The sequence below is a fragment of the Oncorhynchus tshawytscha genome, linkage group LG32, assembly GCF_018296145.1.
Source record: "Oncorhynchus tshawytscha isolate Ot180627B linkage group LG32, Otsh_v2.0, whole genome shotgun sequence".
NCBI classification, from domain to species: Eukaryota; Metazoa; Chordata; class Actinopteri; order Salmoniformes; family Salmonidae; genus Oncorhynchus; species Oncorhynchus tshawytscha.
The window spans coordinates 5,862,199-5,883,622 of record NC_056460.1 but is presented as its reverse complement, the minus strand read 5'-3'; the positions used below and the strand labels follow the sequence as shown (position 1 = coordinate 5,883,622).

The 21,424-nt window shown below is 40.1% G+C and overlaps 1 protein-coding gene across 1 annotated transcript; it reads right to left on the bottom strand.

The window, feature by feature from the left end:
• Positions 1–3,700: 3,700 nt before the first annotated feature.
• LOC112230157 (visual pigment-like receptor peropsin) lies at positions 3,701–12,810 on the bottom strand. The gene is made up of 6 exons (XM_024396348.2): positions 12,311–12,810; positions 11,102–11,307; positions 6,007–6,106; positions 5,755–5,859; positions 5,157–5,380; positions 3,701–4,365 (listed from the first exon to the last, which is right to left on the bottom strand). The coding sequence occupies exons 1-6, from the start codon at positions 12,471–12,473 to the stop codon at positions 3,871–3,873; spliced, it is 1,293 nt and encodes a 430-aa protein (XP_024252116.1). The 5' UTR covers positions 12,474–12,810; the 3' UTR covers positions 3,701–3,870.
• Positions 12,811–21,424: the final 8,614 nt, after the last annotated feature.

Here is a 21,424-nt window from a genome sequence, read left to right as displayed (position 1 = left end):
TACGCATAGAAGCAGCTACAAACAACGCTACGGTGCAGGTCTTTCAATGTAGTTATTTCTTGTCACGCTTCAGCCTTGGAAAAGTATTTGTTTGTAAGTTCGATTCAAGCATTTAGATAATGATGATAATCTTGTTATTGATAGAGTTGCTTACATATCAATGTTGGTTGCATTTACTCACAAATTGCAATGCCTTTAATGTATGTCGTTAGCTGTATTACTTTGCTCATGCGTCATGCAAACGAATTGTAAAATATACAATACTGTAGTTTTGTTACTGTTTCTAGTGTAATATGCTTTGTTATTCTACATAGATGGTTATACATTATTAGAGTAATGAAAGGAGCCAATTACCATATGGTTAACAATTAGCTATATGGTTTGGCATCATGCCAGATTCATGGTACCTTAGCGCATGCTTTGTATTTATGTAACTTCAAATGTTTAATGTACAGCTACAGTATGTCGGTGTGAATTGAATACTAAAGTATATTCTTTTCTGTATTTTGCAGTTTCACAACATAAACGTTTTCAATATATTCATTCAAGAAAAGTCACACCTTGGGAGTTTTATTGAAGACTTAGTTGTTAGCTATCTGTCTAGTTTTGCATGGGAACGCAACTCAAGGGCAGAATAGGTCTAATAAAACAAAAATAGAACTGTTTGGCATAATGACCATTGTTATGTTTGGAGGAAAAAGGGGGAGGTTTGCAACCTGAAGAACACCATCCCAACCTTGAAGCACGGGGGTGGCAGCATCATGTTGTCGGGGTGCTTTGTTGCAGGAGGGACTGGTGCACTTCACAAAATAGATAGCATCATGAGGAGGAACATTATGTGGATATACTGAGGCAACATCTGAAGACATCAGTCAGGAAGTTAAAGCTTGGTCGCAAATGGGTCTTCCAAATGGACCCCAAGCAGGTGGCTGTATCGACTCTGATAATGTATCCCAAGTGAGCCATGTTTCCGTGAAACAGAGATTAGTAAACTCGTGAGCGATGTGCCCATCTTCGGAGCCTGATCAGAAGACCACTCCGTCTGCCCCTTCTACAGCAACGTTGTTTTGGGTCGCCTACTGGGATCCGAACCATTGTCCTGGGTGGTGGTCCAAACAGAGGATCCGCTTCCGGAAAGTCGTATTCCTGGTCGTAATGTTGGTAAGTTGACGTTGCTCTTATATCTAATAGTTCTTCCCGGCTGTATGTAATAAGATTTCCTGGGGTAACAGTGTGAGACATAATACATTAAAAAAGCAAAATACTGCATAGTTTCCTAAGAACGCGAAGCGAGGTGACCATCTCTGTCGGCGCCATGTTGGAATCAACATGGAAAAACAGGAAAAGCACTTAGTGCTTTTAGTAGGCAATGCAATGCTTTCTTAGTCCGCACTTGTCTTACATGACTTTGATCATGACTCTCAGTTCCATTTCATTACACATAAGAGTCATTGGACGGGGGAGTATGTATGGGGGAGTTTTGTTAACAGGCATCGCTTGCAGTAAGGTTTTGGAAACATAAGGACCGTATCTTTCATATCTACGAGAAAATAACATCTAAAAACAAAAGGATACACATTGATACACACCTTTATAGGGTTAGACTTATTAATCCCACACGCCATACTGTATATCCATGTTACAGCGCGTGATTACGGAAGACAGACGGCAGACAGAGGTACCACCTGTACTAATTAGCTATCTAGAATGCGCTGAACACCTATGTGTAAAGGATGAAGGTTGCCAGAAACGTGTGATTGAAAAATACTATCGGCTTCAACTGTGATAAAGCCTGTTAAAACAGTATACAGTTACTGTATATTTTGCATTTAGATGTGATATGAAAGTAAAGGGTTTTATGTTCCTAGAACCGTATCGCAATTTAAATCGATTCATGTTTAGAAGGAGTATTTTGACTGTTTTGGCTGCCAGAACCTACCTCTGAAGATATCGTAAACAGAACAAAAATATAAACTCCACAAGTAAAATGTTGGTCCCATGTTCCATGAGTTGAAATAAAAGATCCTAGAAATGTTCCATACGCACAAAAATGTTGTGCACAAACATGTTTACATCCCTGTTACTGAGTATTTCTCCTTTGTCAAGATTATCCATCCACAAGACAGGAGTGAAATATAAAGAAGCGGATGAAACAGCATGATCATTACACAGGTGCACCTTGTGCTGGGGACAATAAAAGGCCACTCTAAAATGTGCAGTTTTGTCACACAACACAATGCCACAGATGTCTCAAGTTTTGAGTGAGCGTGCAATTGGCATGCTGACTGCAGGAATGTCCACGAGAGCTGTTGGCAGAGAATTGAATGCCTCAAACGTTGTTTTAGAGAAATTGGCAGTCTGTCCAACCAGCCTCAACTGCAAACCACGTGTATGGCGTCGTGTGGGCGAGTGGTTTGCTGATGTCAACATTGTGAACAGAGAGCCCCATGGTGGAGTTATGGTATGGGCAGGCATAAGCTACGCACAACAAACACAATTTCATTTTATTGATGGAAATTTGAACGCGCTGGGATACCGTGATGAGATCCTGAGGTCCATTGTCGAGCCATTCATCTGCCACCATCACCTCATGTTTCAGCATGATAATGCACGGCTCCATGTCGCAAGGCCCCATGTCGTACACAATTCCTGGAAGCTAAAAATGTCCCCATTCCTCCATGGCCTACATACTCACCAGACATGTCACCCATTGAGTGTTCCAGTTCCCGCCAATATCCAGCAACTTCGCACATCCATTGAAGAGGGGTGGGACAACATTCCACAGGCCACAATCAACAGCCTGATCAACTCTATGAGAAGGAAATGAGGCAAATGGTGGTCACACCAGATACTGACTGGTTTTCTGATCCACGCCCCTACCTTTTTTAAAGTTATCTGTGACCAACAGATGCATATCTGTATTCCCAGTCACGTGAAATCAATAGATTAAGGCATAATTTATTAATTTCAATAGACTGATTTCCTTATGAACTGTAACTCAGTATAATCGTATAAATTGATGTATGAAGTGTTTATATTTTAGTTCAGTGTACAAGGTCCTTGGACCTTAAGGAGTAACGGTAGGCTCCTTAAAGGAAAATGCAGAAATCATCCCCATATGATGCATCATGAAATAAGTTGAAGGAAGCATGACGATATAGAAAACAAAAATTAAATCTGCCAACCTGTTGTCCTGTGGAGTATCAAAGACACTTTCAAATAATTGTTTTCTTTCTCCCTCTTTCCAACGTCCGACTTGATTTAGACTCCTTAATAAAGCAGTCTACAACTTCCTTGTTGGCACAATCAACCTTGCAGTCAGTCGCCTTTGATAGTAGATTGCGCGAGTGGAATGGATTGCTTCGTTCTAAACCGACAGGTGTCCCACGCGTGAGCGTATAGCAGGGGCTTTAGAAGTATCCTTTACTTTAATTCACTTCGACTGTTTCTTATGGTACATGTCCTATCTGAGGTAAAGTTGGTTTGTGTGGAGTTCTTTGGAATGAGGGGGAAGAGAAAGATCATTTTTGGATGAAAACAAGTCAGCCCATGAAGACGTGCCTGCCTCAAGTAAAGTCGCCTATGTGTAATGTCTTCTCCTATGTTTGCTAATGGGGTTGAATTATTATGTTGGACAGGAATTTATTTGAAGAGTGACAGAATGAGTATTGATTGATATTGCAAACATCTTTCAACTTGTTCCCTTTGAATAGAAAGTTTTATTCACAAGTATAAACACAATTAAGAAAATAACAAATTGCATCAACAGGTGTACATACTTACACGAATCAAAGTATATTTGATTTGTGTAAGTAAATTCCCATGTGTTTTTAAATAAAAAAGTAACACAAAAAAACAAACGTATTGTTCTTAGAGTCTGTCGCATTCCCACTCTGGCCCATCGGACAGATGGGGCACTTCGATAAAGAACATCTCCTTGTTGGCGGGAGGAGGAGTACAGGGGTGGCTCCCCACTCCCGAATCTGGGCTTGAGGATGCCTTAATCGCTGTGAGCGGATACGGATTTCCAGGGGCATACTTCATCTCCTTCGGGTGATGAGGAGGTGCTTTGAGTCCATTGCCTCTTCCAGAGCCCTGGTGAGCATTGCCTTTAGGCTTAAAACGCTTGAGCTTGACCGTGTCCTTGCCATCGCCAGTGCAGGGCAGCAAGATGGCGACGTCCTTGCGGAACTTGGAGCTGAGGCCGAAGTAGATGAGCGGGTTGTAGAAGCTGGCTGACTTGGCAAAGAGGCGGGTGAAGATGCTGGTGAGGCTGGGTACGTGGAAGCCACAGGCCGACCACATGGAGACCACGGCGTACGGCGACCACGCCAGGATGAATGCTGTGCAGATGACAATGGATACCTGGGAGAAAACAAAAGTTAGGATGACCGTTAAATCATAACCCATCGTTTAACGCTTGGTCTATATATACTATTGTTTGTACATCTGCAATTTTTTGGGACTCTGATACATGTTCACTCTAAAATAATATCTAATATCTACTCTGGATTGTTTATTGGACTCACTCTGTCATTTCTTGATTTCTTGTTTAGATTTTTGAATTGTATCTGCGAGACATTCTTTTTAATTTCTTTTTACACCTTTTTCCTCCCCAATTGCGTGGTACCCAGTTGATAGTTCCAGTCTTGTCCCATCGCTGCAACTCCCGTATGGACTCGGTAGAGGCAAGGGTTGAGAGCCATACGTCCTCCGAAACACAGCCCAGCCAAGCTGCACTGCTTCTTGACACAATGACTGCGATGACCACTTAACCCGGAAAGCACCAATGTGTCGGAGGAAACACTGCATTGCGTCCAGCCCGCCACAGAAGTCGCTAGTGCACGAAGGGACAAGAACATCCCTGTCGGCCAAACCCTCCCTTAACCCAGACGACGCTGGGCCAATTGTGCGCCGCCCCATGGGTCTCGTGGTCGCGGCCTGCTGCGACAGAGCCTAGACTCGAACCAGGATCTCTAGTGGCACAGCTAGCACTGCGATGCAGTGCCTAGGGCCACTGCTCCACTCGGGAGGCCATTTGTGAGACATTCTACTGCACTCTTGGAGCTAGTAACATAAGCATTTCGCTGCACCTGCTGATAACACTTGCAAATCCTTGTACATGACCAATAAACGTTGATTTGAATCCTACTCACAATAGTGACGTCCCTTTCAATCTTTCTCTGCCTTTCGGTCAAGTCTCCCTCAGTGGCCATGGCGTTGCCTCTCTTCACTGTGTTGATGATGGACACGTAGGTGAAGGCCATGACCAGCACGGGGATGAAGAAGCAGAAGATGAGGATGGAGATGATGTAGGACTTGTAGACGGTGGAGTAGTTGGCTTTGGCCCAGTTGATTTCACACGTTCCATAACCACGATCTAAAAGAAGGAGGAGTTTGAGATACACCTTTTTTTTTAACCTTCATGTGTTTCTTTGTTGGCATTTTTAAAACATTTGTTCAGGTGAAGATAGTTTAAAATGTAAGAATTTCCTCTATTTTGGCCTTTTAAAAACTCAGGGTAAGTGTGAAAAAAGGTCCACATGTCAAAATGTGGTCAGTTCTTGTTTAAAGATTGTCTTCTACTAATATTTTAGATAGCAACTTGCTTTAGTGCTATTCTTTTTTTGTCGTCATTGTGCACATACAAATCTTGAAAATGTTGCCCAACCAGAATGTTACAAGAACCTAACACAAGTAAGTGCACCTGTATCAAATAGTATGTCACATGATTACTAGCCATGTTTATCTCACCTGTGTAACTCCCCCAGCCCAGAAGGGGCGCTCCCGACCAGAACACAGCCCCCATCCAGATGAATATTAGGCACATGCCTATGGTTGTGTTGGTTATGCAGTGAGCTAGGTAAAGGAAAAGAGTTCAAAGTTAAAAGAAAGGCTCCCACAAGAACATTGTATCTGACCAGAACATCTAGCCATTTTTCTTCCAACTTTATTGGAATTATTGAGATGACCCTTAAAGGTTAAGGTCGTGTCACAGTGTCTTACCTTTACTCGGATGGCATCCCTTGATGTATCTTGTGACACTGATGACAGTCAAAGTATTGATGCTGCTGAGGCCGAAAACCAAGGTGAAGAAGCCGTCCACCTGGGAAAGACCAACAATACTGTTAGGGATGCTTAGAGGGGGAAGGTGTAGGGAAGAGAATCTCAAAACAAATACAGTAGAAAAAAAATAGACATCCACTTGCAAAAGTTGAAGGACTCCAATCACTCAGAAAATCAAGTTGAAAACAAGTATCCTGCTGTTGAATACTTGTTTGGGTTCACGTACTTAACAAATCCATCATTAACCAATTACTGATTTTGTGTGAATAGGGCTCCTTGTCACGCCCTGGTCTTAGTATTTTGTGTTTTCTTTATTAATTTGGTCAGGCCAGGGTGTGACATGGGAACCATATTTAGGCAGCCATATTCTTTGAGTGTTTCGTGGGTGATTGTCCTTAGTGTCCTGATGTCCTTGGGCTGTGTTTATGTGCACCAGTATTAGGCTGTTTCGGTTTTTGTTACATTTATTGTTTTGTAGTGTTTGTATTTAGATTCGTATTGCTTCAGTTTAATAAACATGGATCGCAATCTACACGCTGCATTTTGGTCCGCCTCTCCTTCAGATGAAGAAAACCGTAACACTCCTCTCTACTTTGCCAAATCCTTCTCCTGGTTGTTCAGTTTTCAGTTCACCAGGATGAACACTTGTATTGCCAGAACACAGAAGAGCTGATCTAGCTACATTGAATGGAGTTAAAGATCAGTCCATCACAGCTATGGTCAGCAGTGGTGAGTATGTCTGATCAACAGCTTCTACCAAATTATCTTCCTAGTAGAGACAGGAGCCAATGGACTTTGACTGATCAGATTACTTAATCTAATCTAATATATTTACATCCAAGCCCCATTCACTTTTGCCTCACGGTCAGATACACTTTGAAGGACCATGCATATGTCTATTGGAGGAAAAATCTTGGACCATCATTTAAAAAACACCTGGTGGGATGCTTCAAACAACATAGCATTTTCTGCAAATGGGGTTTCTCCATAATTGGAAACAAACCTGGGTTCAAATGCTATTTCAAATATCTAAATTCCTTTTACAAACATTTGAAGTAAGTATTCAGTTATATTTTATTTGAAAAGGCAAGTAGTTTAATATTTTAATGTATTTGGAAATACACTTGGAAAGTATTTGAAAATACTCTCAAATACAATTTGGTAGATTTGGCTTTTACAAATAACAATTCAACTACTTCAATAAAAGTATTTGTTTTGGGCTGTGTATTTAAAAATATATATTTTTCCTGTGTATTTTAAATACCAAATACTCAAATACACATGTATTTGAACCCAGGTCTGGTTGGAAAGTAGTTACATGCCAGAGTTCATGTCCTATCATGCATTTTACTTATTCCTTATTAGGGTAAGCAAACCCATTAAGCTCACGTACCCATTAAACCCACTTCCAATTTTGGATTAAAAAAATATATATACATTTCCTGGTTTTTAATGTTTCAACTAATTCATCTGATTGTCTGAAACTGGTATGGAAATAACAATCAGACAATTATTATTAAGTTATTGATAGTGTTAAGGGTGTGTACTGGAGGTGCAGGAGCAGAGTGTAGTGAACAGGCACACTTTTTATTCCGGTCCAATGAAAGCACAAAAGTACATAAATGTGCCCAAACACGGAACATAGACAAAAAGTATGGCGCGTAACAATACCCACATAACATAAATACAAGTTCACACAAAGACATGGAGGGGAACAGAGGACTAAATACATGCAGTGTGGTTAGGGAATGAAAACCAGGTGTGTATGGAACAAGACAAAACAAATGGAAATATGAAAAATGGAGCGGCGATGGCTAGAAAGCCGGTGACGCCGAACGCCACCCGAACAAGGAGAGGAGCAGACTTCGGCGGAAGTCGTGACAGACAGCTACATGTATGTGTAAGTTCTTACTAGTTGTCAATTTCAAAACTGCAAAAAAACTTTGGTGTGGGGTGACTGATACACCTTTTTTTGTTACATTTTCTGTACCTTCTCAGATCAGTGATCACACTTAATGTAAAAATTAAGATATTAATGTGTTGATATATGATAGCATACTACATAGGTATTATTTACTATTTGTTGCCAATTGAAAATATGGGTTTTTCATGCAACCAGTCGTACCACATGTCAGTCAATACAGTAGCAACACAACTTGGTGAACCACAACAATATAATAGATCTTAAGCACTCTCAGCTCACATTTTTAAATGCATTTAGTCTTGTTTTACTGTTAAATAAACCTTGCATTGTTATACATGGTTGCCTTTTTTGTAAATTTGACATTTATCTCAGGCGGGCTTGAAGGGTACAGTAGCATAACAATCACTCGCTCTATACAGAATGTAATAATATTATTGTTCAATATGATCAATACTAACGTCACATATTATTGTAGTCTATAGTGTATATTTATACCCCAAACCATTGGTTTCCAAATATTTTATGACTGAACTTTGCTTTTCTGTCTTAATTTCTTTTTTTTTAAATAACCATAAATCACTGTTCCAATTAAGCCCAGTAGCCTGGTTTGCATTGAAACACATGGAGATTGTGTGTTCATATCCCTAATATTCAATGAACCTGACCATAAGTGGTTTTTCTTCAGATTTATTTTAATTAAAATACTCCAACTAAATGTATGCATCTTATTCATCTATTCATGGTTTCATTTACAAAGATCAAGAACAATTAAAAACCTCTATACTCTCTCCAAGACATTTGGAGTGGACAGATAGTCATTGATGCAGAGAGAGAAGAATAAGATCAGGGTTGAAGGATATCAGGGATGGAAGACCTAGAAGTATTGGACAAAAATGGAAACAAATGAGGGACAAGAAGATGATTATTGGATGACTGTTTATGCAGTTAGAGCCAGGGGCATTGTCATATTGTCCATCATTCATCCAGGTTTTTCTATATTTGGGTTCACCACATGTACCTTTAATATAACAGTAGAGAGGGAAATTTGAAACTGTCTTCACACAGGCTTTAGGAAGACAAGTTGAACTAACGAACAAGAATAAGACTACAGCAAATGTGAACCAGCTTTCAGGTAATTCATTAAAAGTTGTATGTGCATGGCGTCTTATCCACAGAGGGCCGGCGAGGGTGCATGTTTTTGTTCTAACCAAGCAGTATCACTGACTCAACTCATCAAGTCTTGGTTGAAGTCTATGATTAGTTGATTAGTCGAATCAGGTGTGTTGGCATGAACAAAAGCCTGGGCACACATTGTTCTCTGCAGATACTATTGGACACCCCCTTTTATGAGTGCTACACCCATAATGAATAGTAATGATCCGTTGATTTTAATAACTTTAGGGGAGATTACTATAATTTAAGTTTACATAAGATATGTCAGTTTGTAAGTTTTCAGCATTAGGAAATATATTTTAATAGATAATTTTAGAGGTGGGCTTATTTGGAACACCCATGGGCTTAAAGGGTACATTTAGTACCCATTAAACCCAGACTTTCCACATATTTTATCAAATATTTTTCTCTTATAATATTAGCAAATGGTATAAATCAAGTCATACAATTTCACATGAGATTAATCTTTCATATTATCTCCACTTTTCTTACAACAATTAGGGCACGTGTGTTAGAAATGTTTAAACTTAAGATTTTGGTGGGCTTAATAGGTACACTTATCTTATAGTCCGGAATCTCATCTTTGACAACTCTCTCACCTTACTCTGACCCAGATATTCTATAATCAAGCATTCAGTGTCTGCTGACCTCAGGACCACTTTTCTTTATCAGAAGAAACTCTCCTCATCTGTCCTCTCTTTCCTATTACTTTTTTATTTTATTTTTTATCTCAGTCTTTTTTAAATAATTTCTGTCTCTCCTCTTAGTTCGTTTTCATTTGGATGTTTTCTCATTGTTTTTAGCATTGGCCAATAGTTTATGAAAAGATTATTGTTCAGTGTTAGTTGGACATTATTCAACTACGGTTTGTCCCAAACAAGCAGCAACACCTGCTTGGGGAAATAACTCTAATTAACATTAAAACACACACACTGTTGTTGTGTTAACAAGTTTGATACAAATAGAACAGGGATAACTTTGTAATTTCAAAGACATTGCATTCATTTTTTTTAAGGTGGCATTTTCTCACATTGTGCACTAAAACAAAAACCCATGTGGTAAATGGATTGATATTAGCCCTTGTGCAAATCACGCTTCCTCTTTAATCAAATGCTATACGCATGTACCAAACCTTAACCATCCATCTATGTTTGGCTGTTGGTGTGGCAAAAGCATTCTTATTCCCCCCTAAGATAGTGTTAAAATTATATTACTTCAGGTAAAGCCTACAGATCTTTTCTCCTGTGCTGTAGTTAGCAATATTATGCCTTTGTGACACCTTGTAAAACCACCCTCTTGCTTCTTCCAGGTAACTCATCATCATCACTTAAAGTGATGAATGTGCCAACACGCTACTTTTTATTGAATGAATGATCAACTGTCCGAAGCACCCATTTTTAATATTCTATTCGTAACCAAGCTAATTATAGAAAGGACCACCCCCCCCAAAGAACCATTGTAGTGTAGTGAATATAATGATCTGTTGCAACACATTTCTATGCTTTATCCATTGTGTTATTTTTTACTTAGTCTCCATTTGGAATGGACCATTGATATTCTTAACTAGGCAATTAGCAGGAAATTATAAAGAACTGGCAATAAGAACTAAGCCATAGAGCAGTGTTTTTGCAAATCGTAAAGGTAAGTTGTCTTGTTTGTGTATTTGATATTTGTGTAGAGGATGGCGAAGTTAGCATCTCACAGTGACATCACCTTCCAGGAGACCTGAACTACTAAAGTCTTGTCCAATCATGCCATGTTTTATGGGATGGCGGTAATGTCTGTGTCTTGTGAGTATTGCAGTGAGTATAGTATCAGATCCTGCAGTAGGATGGCACATGCTACAGATGAAACACCATTCACATACAATACAAATTTGAAGCATCTCACTTCTCAAAACAACTTTTCCCCCTCCAACCAGACACCCTCATTGCCTACCTGACATGTCCAGATCGAGGTAACCAGGTATCCGTTGTCCCGGAACACATTGAAGATCTCCAGGATCCCTCTGGAGTAGCCGAAGACGGAAATACTGGCATCGGAGATGGCCAGGTTAAAGGTGAGATAGTCCGTGGGCTGCAGCGACGCACGGTGCTTGTACAGGACGAAGATCACAATACTGTTGCCAAACCACGACAGCCAACCTGATGAGGAAATAAAACATTGACATGCTAACTGATTGGCTTTATATAGCTCTTTTCCAGAAGCTAAAAACATTACATAGAGGGAAACTCACCACATCTATTACCAGTGTGTCCCAAAGTGCCTATGAGCAAAGGCCTTGTCAGTTTTGTGAAATGTAATGGAATTGTAGTCACACCATACAAAATGCAGCTCATAAAGCAGCATGATGCATTGAGGTGACAAAGTGCCTCATCTGTGATTTTAACCCTACTGACCTCTCTTCAAACACTGCATATTCAAATACAAAAATTAGCATAAACCTTCCTTCATGAAATTCCCTTTAGAGCTAATAGTAGGTATTTACAGTATAGGTAGCCTACCTAAATAAAATGACAGTCACACTATTGATTTCAAAAATCAAGATCAAATTAAATAAATACAAATACATTTGCACCAATTAACAGGTAAATTACACGTCTTTCTGCCCTCTCTTAAAGAACGTCAGATTAGCTGGATGCCATTCTTTCTTGATTGACGATTTCCACGGGTTAGACAGGATCTGAATGGTTGCAGGAGTCACCCCTCTTTGTCCTGGGCTACTTATATCACCAAACCCGCTAACCGTTGCCCATACACTACACTGACAGTAACAGTAGTATAACAACTGCATTAACAACGGTTTCTGTTATTGGTGATTTGTATTCTGCAGTGCAATCGAACTCTTCATTCAATCGTCGTTTATTGCGATATCAACATATGGTAGAGTGAAAAAAGAACAAGATAAATGTAGACCACTCTCTGGATTCTTTTGTTGTTGTTGTAAATTAGTAAAAACTACTGTCATTCATCCTACCCTAAAGTTTAGGTAATAAAATAACAATTATGAAGTAGTAACTAGCCATTAGTGACATATTTCCAGATTTTTTGCCATGAAAGCAAAACTAAAGTATTTGCATCATAAAAGCAAAGCTACATTTTAAAACGAAATTACATTCCAACAACTACATAAGCAAGTTCTCCCACCTAGCACCAGCAGGTATACTCCTATAATGGTCTCCCCTTGATCCGAGAAAGGTGGGTCTTTATTCGACAGGGTAAAATTGTTATTCTTCCATGGAATGTTAGCCACTTGAAAAGCATTATTGGCTGACATTTTGTTGTCCGAACGTTCCAGCTGCCGAGACATACACGGAGCTGCGCGCTCTCTACTTGCTAAGACACAAAGGTGCTTCCTCTGAGAAAACACTTGACCGGCTCCTCTTTCTCTAAATCCAGTCTAAAAATATTCTTCGGCGCACAGTGTGTTGTCTGAGAGGGATGACGTGTATTTAGCTAATCCTAATTATACCCCGAGGTTGATACCCTGCGGGGGGAAATCACTTGTTGTTTCTGATTTGAGCTATGTTATTTTGTCCTCGAGGAATTTGATTTGCAACTAAGGAAACGTCCGTGTGTTATTGTATTTGGGTGAAGTTGTAGGCTAAGAACAAGTTGTTGTGGGTTTCATTTACTACATGATTAACTCAATTTAATAAAGCCCCGTGTATAATGAAAAATATTAGTCGAGTAGCCAGCCTACACGTTTTACAGGGACGCGCTGCCGTCAAATTGAGAGCAAGTCAGCAACTGCAGAGAAGGACTCCCATGTAGCCTAAAACCGCTGTCCAAGGTGCTGAAAATGAGAGCGCTTTCAATAAATTAGGCTTTTACTTGTCTAGATAGTCTAAATACTTTGTTGCAGTGACCTAGTCAAATCAATGATATCAGATCAATTAGACCTACATTTCTTATGACAAAATTATTTTAGGCATTTTAAATTCACGATGGCTTGGTACTAAAATAGTCTGTGTAATTTACCTTTTCGCCTTTGAAGCATTTACTTTGAAATACATTTTCTAATCAAAAAAAATGTATTAAGGCTGCCAATAATATTTTTTAAGATTAATGGCTAGGGGTTCCGCTAGCGGGACCCCTCACAACATTCCGCTGAAAAGGCAGCATGTGAAATTCAAAAATATTTTTTTGAAATATGTAACTTTCAAACATTAACAAGTGCAATACATCAAATGAAAGAAACTTCTTGTTAATCTACCCATCGTGTCCGATTTCAAAAAGGCTTTACAGTGAAAGCACAACATATGATTATGTTAGGTCAGAGCCAAGTCACAAAAACACAGCCATTTTTTCCAGCCAAAGAGAGGAGTCACAAAAAGCAGAAATATAGATAAAATGAATCACTAACCTTTGATCTTCATCAGATGACACTCATAGGACATCATGTTACACAATACATGTATGTTTTGTTCGATAAAGTCCATATTTATATCCAAAAATCTCAGTTTACATTGGCACGTTACGGTCAGTTAATGTTTTGCTTCCAAAACATCTGGTGATTTTGCAGACAGCCACATCAATTTACAGAAATACTCATAATAAACATTGATAAAAGATACAACTGTTATTCACAGAATTAAAGATATACTTCTCCTTAATGCAACCGCTGTGTCAGATTTTTAAAAAACTTTACGGAAAAAGCAAACCATGCAATAATCTGAGTACGGCGCTCAGAGAACAAAACAACCCAAACATATATCCGCCATGTTGGAGTCAACAGAAGTCAGAAATAAAATTATAAATATTCACTTATCTTTGATCTTCATCAGAATGCACTCACAGGAATCCCAGTTCCACAATAAATGTTTGATTTGTTCGATAAAGTTAATCTTTATGTCCAAATACCTCCTTGTTGTTAGCGCGTTCAGCCCAGTTATCCAAATTCCTGACGCACGAGCAGACGAAAAGTCAGAAAGTTCCATTACAGTCCGTAGAGACATGTCAAACGAAGTATAGAATCAATCTTTAGGATATTTTTATCATAAATCTTCAATAATGTTCCAACCGGAGAATTCCATTGTCTTCAGAAATGCAATTGAACTCGAGCTAACTCTCACGTGAACGTGTGTCACGAGTTCATGGCACTCTGCCAGACCACTGACTCATTCAGCCCTCATTCCCCCCTCCTTCACAGTAGAAGCCTGAAACAAGGTTCTAAAGACTGTTGACATCTAGTGGAAGCCTTAGGAAGTGCAATTTGACCCCATAGACACTGTTTTTGATAGGCCAAGAGTTGAAAAACTACAAACCTCAGATTTCCCACTTCCTGGTTGGATTTTTCTCAGGTTTTCGCCTGCCATATGAGTCCTGTTATACTCACAGACATCATTCAAACAGTTTTAGAAACTTCAGAGTGTTTCCTTTCCAAATCTACTATGCATATATATGATATGCATATATTAGCAACTGGGACTGAGTAGCAGGCAGTTTACTCTGGGCACGCTTTTCATCCAAACGTGAAAATGCTACCTTCTATCCCAAACGGTAGGCTATCTATAGGAGATGATGATAGGCTATTATAATGCCTTATAATGCACAGATAGTGCTACCCTAATTTCGTTGCTAGATGTTGTGTTAACTGTGTTAGTTCAGTGCTCTTAAAGGTTTAATTTTCAACTTTTATGCTAACGTTCCAGTTTTCCATGCTGCATGTAGTATAGTGTGTTACATTTGTGTATTTGTGTGCTGAATTTCCATGTAAATGGACAATAAATTATACTGAACAAAAATATAAATGCAACATGCAACAATTTCAAGGACTTTACTGAGTTACAGTTCATATAAGGAAATCAGTCAATTGAAATAAATTTAGGCATTAATCTATGGGCAGGGGTGTAGCCATGGGTGGGCCTTGGAGGTCATAGGCCCATCCACTTGGCAGCCAGGCCAAAAATACCCACTGGGGAGCCAGGCCCCGTCAACCAGAATGAGTTTTTCCAAAAAAGTGCTTTATTACAGACAAAAATACTCCGCGGCACCCCTCCTCAGATGATCTCGCAAGTGAAGAAGCCGGATATGGAGGTCCTGGGCTGGCATGGTTACACGTGGTTGTGAGGCCGGTTGGACGTATTGCCAAGTTCTCTAAAACGACATTGGAACCAGCTTACGGTAGAGAAATTAACATTCAATTTTCTGGCAACAGCTCTGGTGGATATTCCTGCAGACAGCATGCCAATTGCACACTCCAACAAAACTTGAGACATCTATGGCATTGTGCTGTGAGACAAAACTGCACATTTTGTGTAAATATCATGCTGTTTAATTAATCAGATTTTTGATATGCCACAGCTGTCAGTCAGGTAAATAGATTATCTTGTCAAAGGAGAAATGCTCACTAACAGGGACAGGGATATAAAACAAATGTGTGCACAAAATTTGAGAGAAATAAGCATTTTGTATGTAAGGAAAATGTCTGGGATTTTTTGTTTCTGCTCATGAAACATAGGACCAACACTTTACATGTTGCGTTTATTTTTGCTTAGTATATATTGTATCCTCAAAAGCTAAATTGAACATGGTAGACATAAAGCAGGGCTATTCAACTGAGGGCCCGCGGGCCAGATCCGGACCGTTTATTCATTTTGACTGGCCCTTTGATAAATTTTGAACATGAATTAAAGATCTGCAAAAAAAATCCCCTCCAAAATCTAAACAAAAAAAGATAGAAATGCCAAAGGGGGTGGAGTTGCAATCTACTGCAGAGACAGCCTGCAGAGTTCTGTCATGCTATCCAAGTCTGTGCCCAAACAGTTCGAGCTTCTACTTTTAAGAATCCACCTTTCCATAAATATGTCTCCCACTGTTGCCGCTTGTTATAGACCCCCTCAGCACCCAGCTGTGTCCTGGACACCATATGTGAATTAATTACCCCCCATTTATCTTCAGAGTGTGTACTGTTAGAGGAACTAAACTGGGATATGCTTAACACCCCTGCCGTCCTTCAATCTAAGCTAGATGCCCTCAATCTCACACAAATGATCATGGAACCTACCAGGTACAACCCTAAATCAGTAAACATCTACCCTCGTAGATATCATGATGACCAACCTACCCTCTAAATACACGGCTGCTGTCTTCAACCAGGATCTCAGCGATCCTGCGTCCGTAATAGCTCAGCGGTCAAACGACCACCCCTCATCACTGTCAAATGCTCCCTAAAACACTTCAGCGAGCAGGCCTTTCAAATCGATCTGGCCCAGGTATCCTGGAAGGATATTGACCTCATTCCATAAGTAGAGGATGCCTGGTTATTCTTTAAAAGTGGTTTCCTCACCATCTTAAATAAGCATGCCACATTCAAAAAATGTTGAACTAAGAACAGATATAGCCCTTGGTTCATACCAGACCTGACTGCCCTTGACCAGCACAAAAACATCCTGTGGCGTATTGCATTAGCATTGAATAGCCCCTGTGATATGCAACTTTTCAGGAAAGTTAGGAACCAATATACACAGGCAGTTAGGAAAGCAAAAGCAAATTTTTTCAAACAAATTTGCATCCTGTAGCACAAACTCCAAAAAGTTCTGATACACTGTAAAGTCCATGGAGAATAAGAGCACCTCCTCTCAGCTGCCCACTGCACTGAGGCTAGGAAACTAGCCTACGATAATCGAGATTTTCAATAAGCATTTTTCTATGGCTGGCCATGCTTTCCACCTGGCTACCCCTACACCGGTAAACAGCTCTGCACCCCCCACAGCAACTTGCCCAAGCCTCCCCATTTCTCCTTTACCCAAATTCAGATAGCTGATGTCCTGAAAGAGCTGCAAAATCTGGACCCCTCCAAATCAGCTGGGCTAGACAATCTGGACCCTCTCTTTCTAAAACTATCCCCCGCAATTGTTGCAACCCCTATTACTAGCCTGTTCAACCTCTCTTTCGTATCATCTGAGATCCCCAAAGATTGGAAAGCTGCCGCGGTCATCCTCTTCTTCAAAGGGGGAGACACTCTTGACCCAAACTGTTACAGACCTACAGTGCCTTGCGAAAGTATTCGGCCCCCTTGAACTTTGCGACCTTTTGCCACATTTCAGGCTTCAAACATAAAGATATAAAACTGTATTTTTTTGTGAAGAATCAACAACAAGTGGGACACAATCATGAAGTGGAACGACATTTATTGGATATTTCAAACTTTTTTAACAAATCAAAAACTAAAAAACTGGGCGTGCAAAATTATTCAGCCCCTTTACTTTCAGTGCAGCAAACTCTCTCCAGAAGTTCAGTGAGGATCTCTTAATGATCCAATGTTGACCTAAATGACTAATGATGATAAATACAATCCACCTGTGTGTAATCAAGTCTCTGTATAAATGCACCTGCACTGTGATAGTCTCAGAGGTCCGTTAAAAGCGCAGAGAGCATCATGAAGAACAAGGAACACACCAGGCAGGTCCGAGATACTATTGTGAAGAAGTTTAAAGCCGGATTTGGATACAAAAATATTTCCCAAGCTTTAAACATCCCAAGGAGCACTGTGCAAGCGATAATATTGAAATGGAAGGAGTATCAGACCACTTCAAATCTACCAAGACCTGGCCGTCCCTCTAAACTTTCAGCTCATACAAGGAGAAGACTGATCAGAGATGCAGCCAAGAGGCCCATGATCACTCTGGATGAACTGCAGAGATCTACAGCTGAGGTGGGAGACTCTGTCCATAGGACAACAGTCAGTCGTATATTGCACAAATCTGGCCTTTATGGAAGAGTGGCAAGAAGAAAGCCATTTCTTAAAGATATTCATAAAAAGTGTTGTTTAAAGTTTGCCACAAGCCACCTGGGAGACACACCAAACATGTGGAAGAAGGTGCTCTGGTCAGATGAAACCAAAATGGAACTTTTTGGCAACAATGCAAAACGTTATGTTTGGCGTAAAAGCAACACAGCTCATCACCCTGAACTCACCATCCCCACTGTCAAACATGGTGGTGGCAGCATCATGGTTTGGGCCTGCTTTTCTTCAGCAGGGACAGGGAAGATGGTTAAAATTGATGGGAAGATGGATGGAGCCAAATACAGGACCATTCTGGAAGAAAACCTGATGGAGTCTGCAAAAGACCTGAGACTGGGACGGAGATTTGTCTTCCAACAAGACAATGATCCAAAACATAAAGCAAAATCTACAATGGAATGGTTCAAAAATAAACATATCCAGGTGTTAGAATGGCCAAGTCAAAGTCCAGACCTGAATCCAATCGAGAATCGGTGGAAAGAACTGAAAACTGCTGTTCACAAATGCTCTCCATCCAACCTCACTAAGCTCGAGCTGTTTTGCAAGGAGGAATGGGAAAAACATTCAGTCTCTCGATGTGCAAAACTGATAGAGACATACCCCAAGCGACTTACAGCTGTAACCGCAGCAAAAGGTGGCGCTACAAAGTATTAACTTAAAGGGGCTGAATAATTTTGCACGCCCAATTTTTCAGTTTTTGATTTGTTAAAAAAGTTTGAAATATCCAATAAATGTCGTTCCACTTCATGATTGTGTCCCACTTGTTGATTCTTCACAAAAAAATACAGTTTTATATCTTTATGTTTGAAGCCTGAAATGTGGCAAAAGGTCGCAAAGTTCAAGGGGGCCGAATACTTTCGCAATACTTTCTGGTTAGACTGTATATCTATCCTATGACTGCCTCGCCTGGTTCACCAACTACTTCTCAGACAGAGTTCAGTGTGTCAGGACCTCTGGCAGTCTCTATGAGGGTGCCACAGGGTTCAATTCTCGGGCAACTCTTTTCTCTGTATACATCAATGATGTTGCTCTTGCTGCTGTTGATACTCTGATCCACCTCTACGCAGACAACACCATTCTGTATACTTCTTTGGACACTGTGTTAACAAACCTCCGACCGAGCTTCAATGCCATACAACTCTCCTTCCTTGGCCTCCAACTCCTCCAAATGCAAGTAAAACTAACTGCATGCTCTTCAACCGATAGCTGCCCGCACCTGCCCATCCGTCCAGGATCACTACACTCTCGATGGTTCTGACTTAGAATATGTGGACAACTACAAATACCTAGGTGTCTGGTTAGACTGTAAACTCTCCTTCCAGACTCACATTAAGCATACCCAATCCAAAAATTAAACCCAGAATCGGCTTCCTATTTCACAACAAAGCAGCATTCACTCATGCTGCCAAACATACCCTCGTAAAACTGACTATCCTACTGATCCTTGACTTCGACGATGTCATTTACAAAATAGCCTCCAACACTACTCAGCAAACTGGATGCAGTCTAACACAGTGCCATCTTTTTTGTCACCAAAGCCCCATATACTACCCACCACTGCGACCTGTATGCTCTCGTTGGCTGGCCCTCGCTTCATATTCATCGCCAAACCCACTGGCTCCAGGTCATCTATATGGCGGGGCTTTACCTAGCAGAGACTTATCTCAGCCCCGTGCTCCAGCAGGTATTTTTCACTGGTCATTGTTAAAGGAATTTTTTATCTATAATGACTAATTATGTACACATTTCAATCAGGATGTACTAATCAAAATACTAAATGTTACTGTATATGTATGAATTTTCTTATCTGATCCCAGTACTGAAGTGAATGTGGTCAAGAATTTAGTAACAATGACAGTCTGTTCATTGGTACAAATGAATCAGACTGGCTAGAATGCTTATCTACACAAGAAAACCTTGACTTGTAAATTATACTAAATTGGTAGGGAGACGGATGTGGGAAGGCTTGAGACACAGCCTTGGTACTGGAACGGAGGTGTGTGAACGTGGGCAAAAAGTAGAACAATGACGGTCAGTTCATTCATTTGTACAAAGGAACAATCTCCAGACTGTCTAGAATGCTTATCTACACGGACTGACCTTGGCTCTAGGCGAGGAGGGAAGGCTTGAGAACTACAGGGCCTTTCTACCAGTGTCAAGAAGAGACGGAACATTTAGAAAATGCTGATGTCATTTTCAGTTTATAACCTGTGGTAAAATGTGTATAAAGGTAGTACTCTCCTGAATTAAATGCTGTTACCTGACTTTTAAGACCGGGGCTATGTCCATTCTTATAAAATAAGGGTCTTACAAAACCCTTAATGCATTGACAGAGTGTTTAATTTTGATTGGGAATTAAAACAGAGGAATTTAGAATTCCTTCAACAGTCACCCCCAAAGCCAACTCCTCCTTTTGCCGCCTGTCCTTCCAGTTCTCTGCTGCCAATGACTGAACGAATTGCAAAAATCACTGAAGCTGGAAATCATATCTCCCTCACTAACTTTAAGCATCAGCTGTCAGAGCAGCTTACAGATCATTGCACCTATACATAGCCCATCTGTAAATAGCCCACCCAACTACCTCATCCCTATATTGTTGTTTTTTGCTCCTTTGCACCGGAGTATCTCAACTTGCACATTCATCTTCTGCACATCTATCACTCCAGTATTTAATTGCTAAATTGTAATTATTTCGCCCCTATGGCCTATTTATTGCCTTACCTCCCTAATCTTACTTAATTTGTACGTTTGTTTACTCCATGTTTAACTCTGTGATGTTTGTGTCGCACTGCATGGCAGTTGTAAATGAGAACTTGTTCTCAGCTGGCCTACCTGGTTAAATAAAGGTGAAACTTTTTTTTTTCTTATGTTCTGTTTCAAAATGACAAGCACTGCTGTGGTTATCTGTTGTGTAGCTTGTAGCGCCTTTGTGGCATGTTGATTATTTTTTTCTTCATATGAATTTGGCTCTAGCGTTTGAACGGTTTAAGTTACAAAAACGTATGACCCCATTCCTGAAAGCTACGACTCTCAGGAACCTGTACATGCTTTCTATTTTTCTTTCTAATGCTCACAAGGACTAGTTGAAAGGGAGTGGTGAGGGAAATTAATTCAAAGCATACTTCCTTCAGATTGGAATTTGGCATTACCTGATTTGAGATACTTAGCTTTCAGATGATTTTAAAATGACCTAATTACTTTTAGTTAAAAAGCTTTTAATAGTTATTTAAATAAAAGAAAAATGGTGGGCGCTCGTTGTGCCTTTTCCTTTTCAATGATGATCAAATGTTTCGGTTGCACCTCGACTCTCATTGGTTGAGCACTCTCCACTTCTTTCCTAATGACTTTTATCAACATTTAATTTGAAGAAAAGTGCTTTATTGGTGTGTGTGCGTTGCCTTTTTTTTAGACTGTTCATCCAAAGAATAATCGCATGTGGAAACTCCGCGGCCCCCCTGCAATGAATCTTTTTTACATCTGGCCCTTGTAAGAATATAGTTGAATATTTTTTT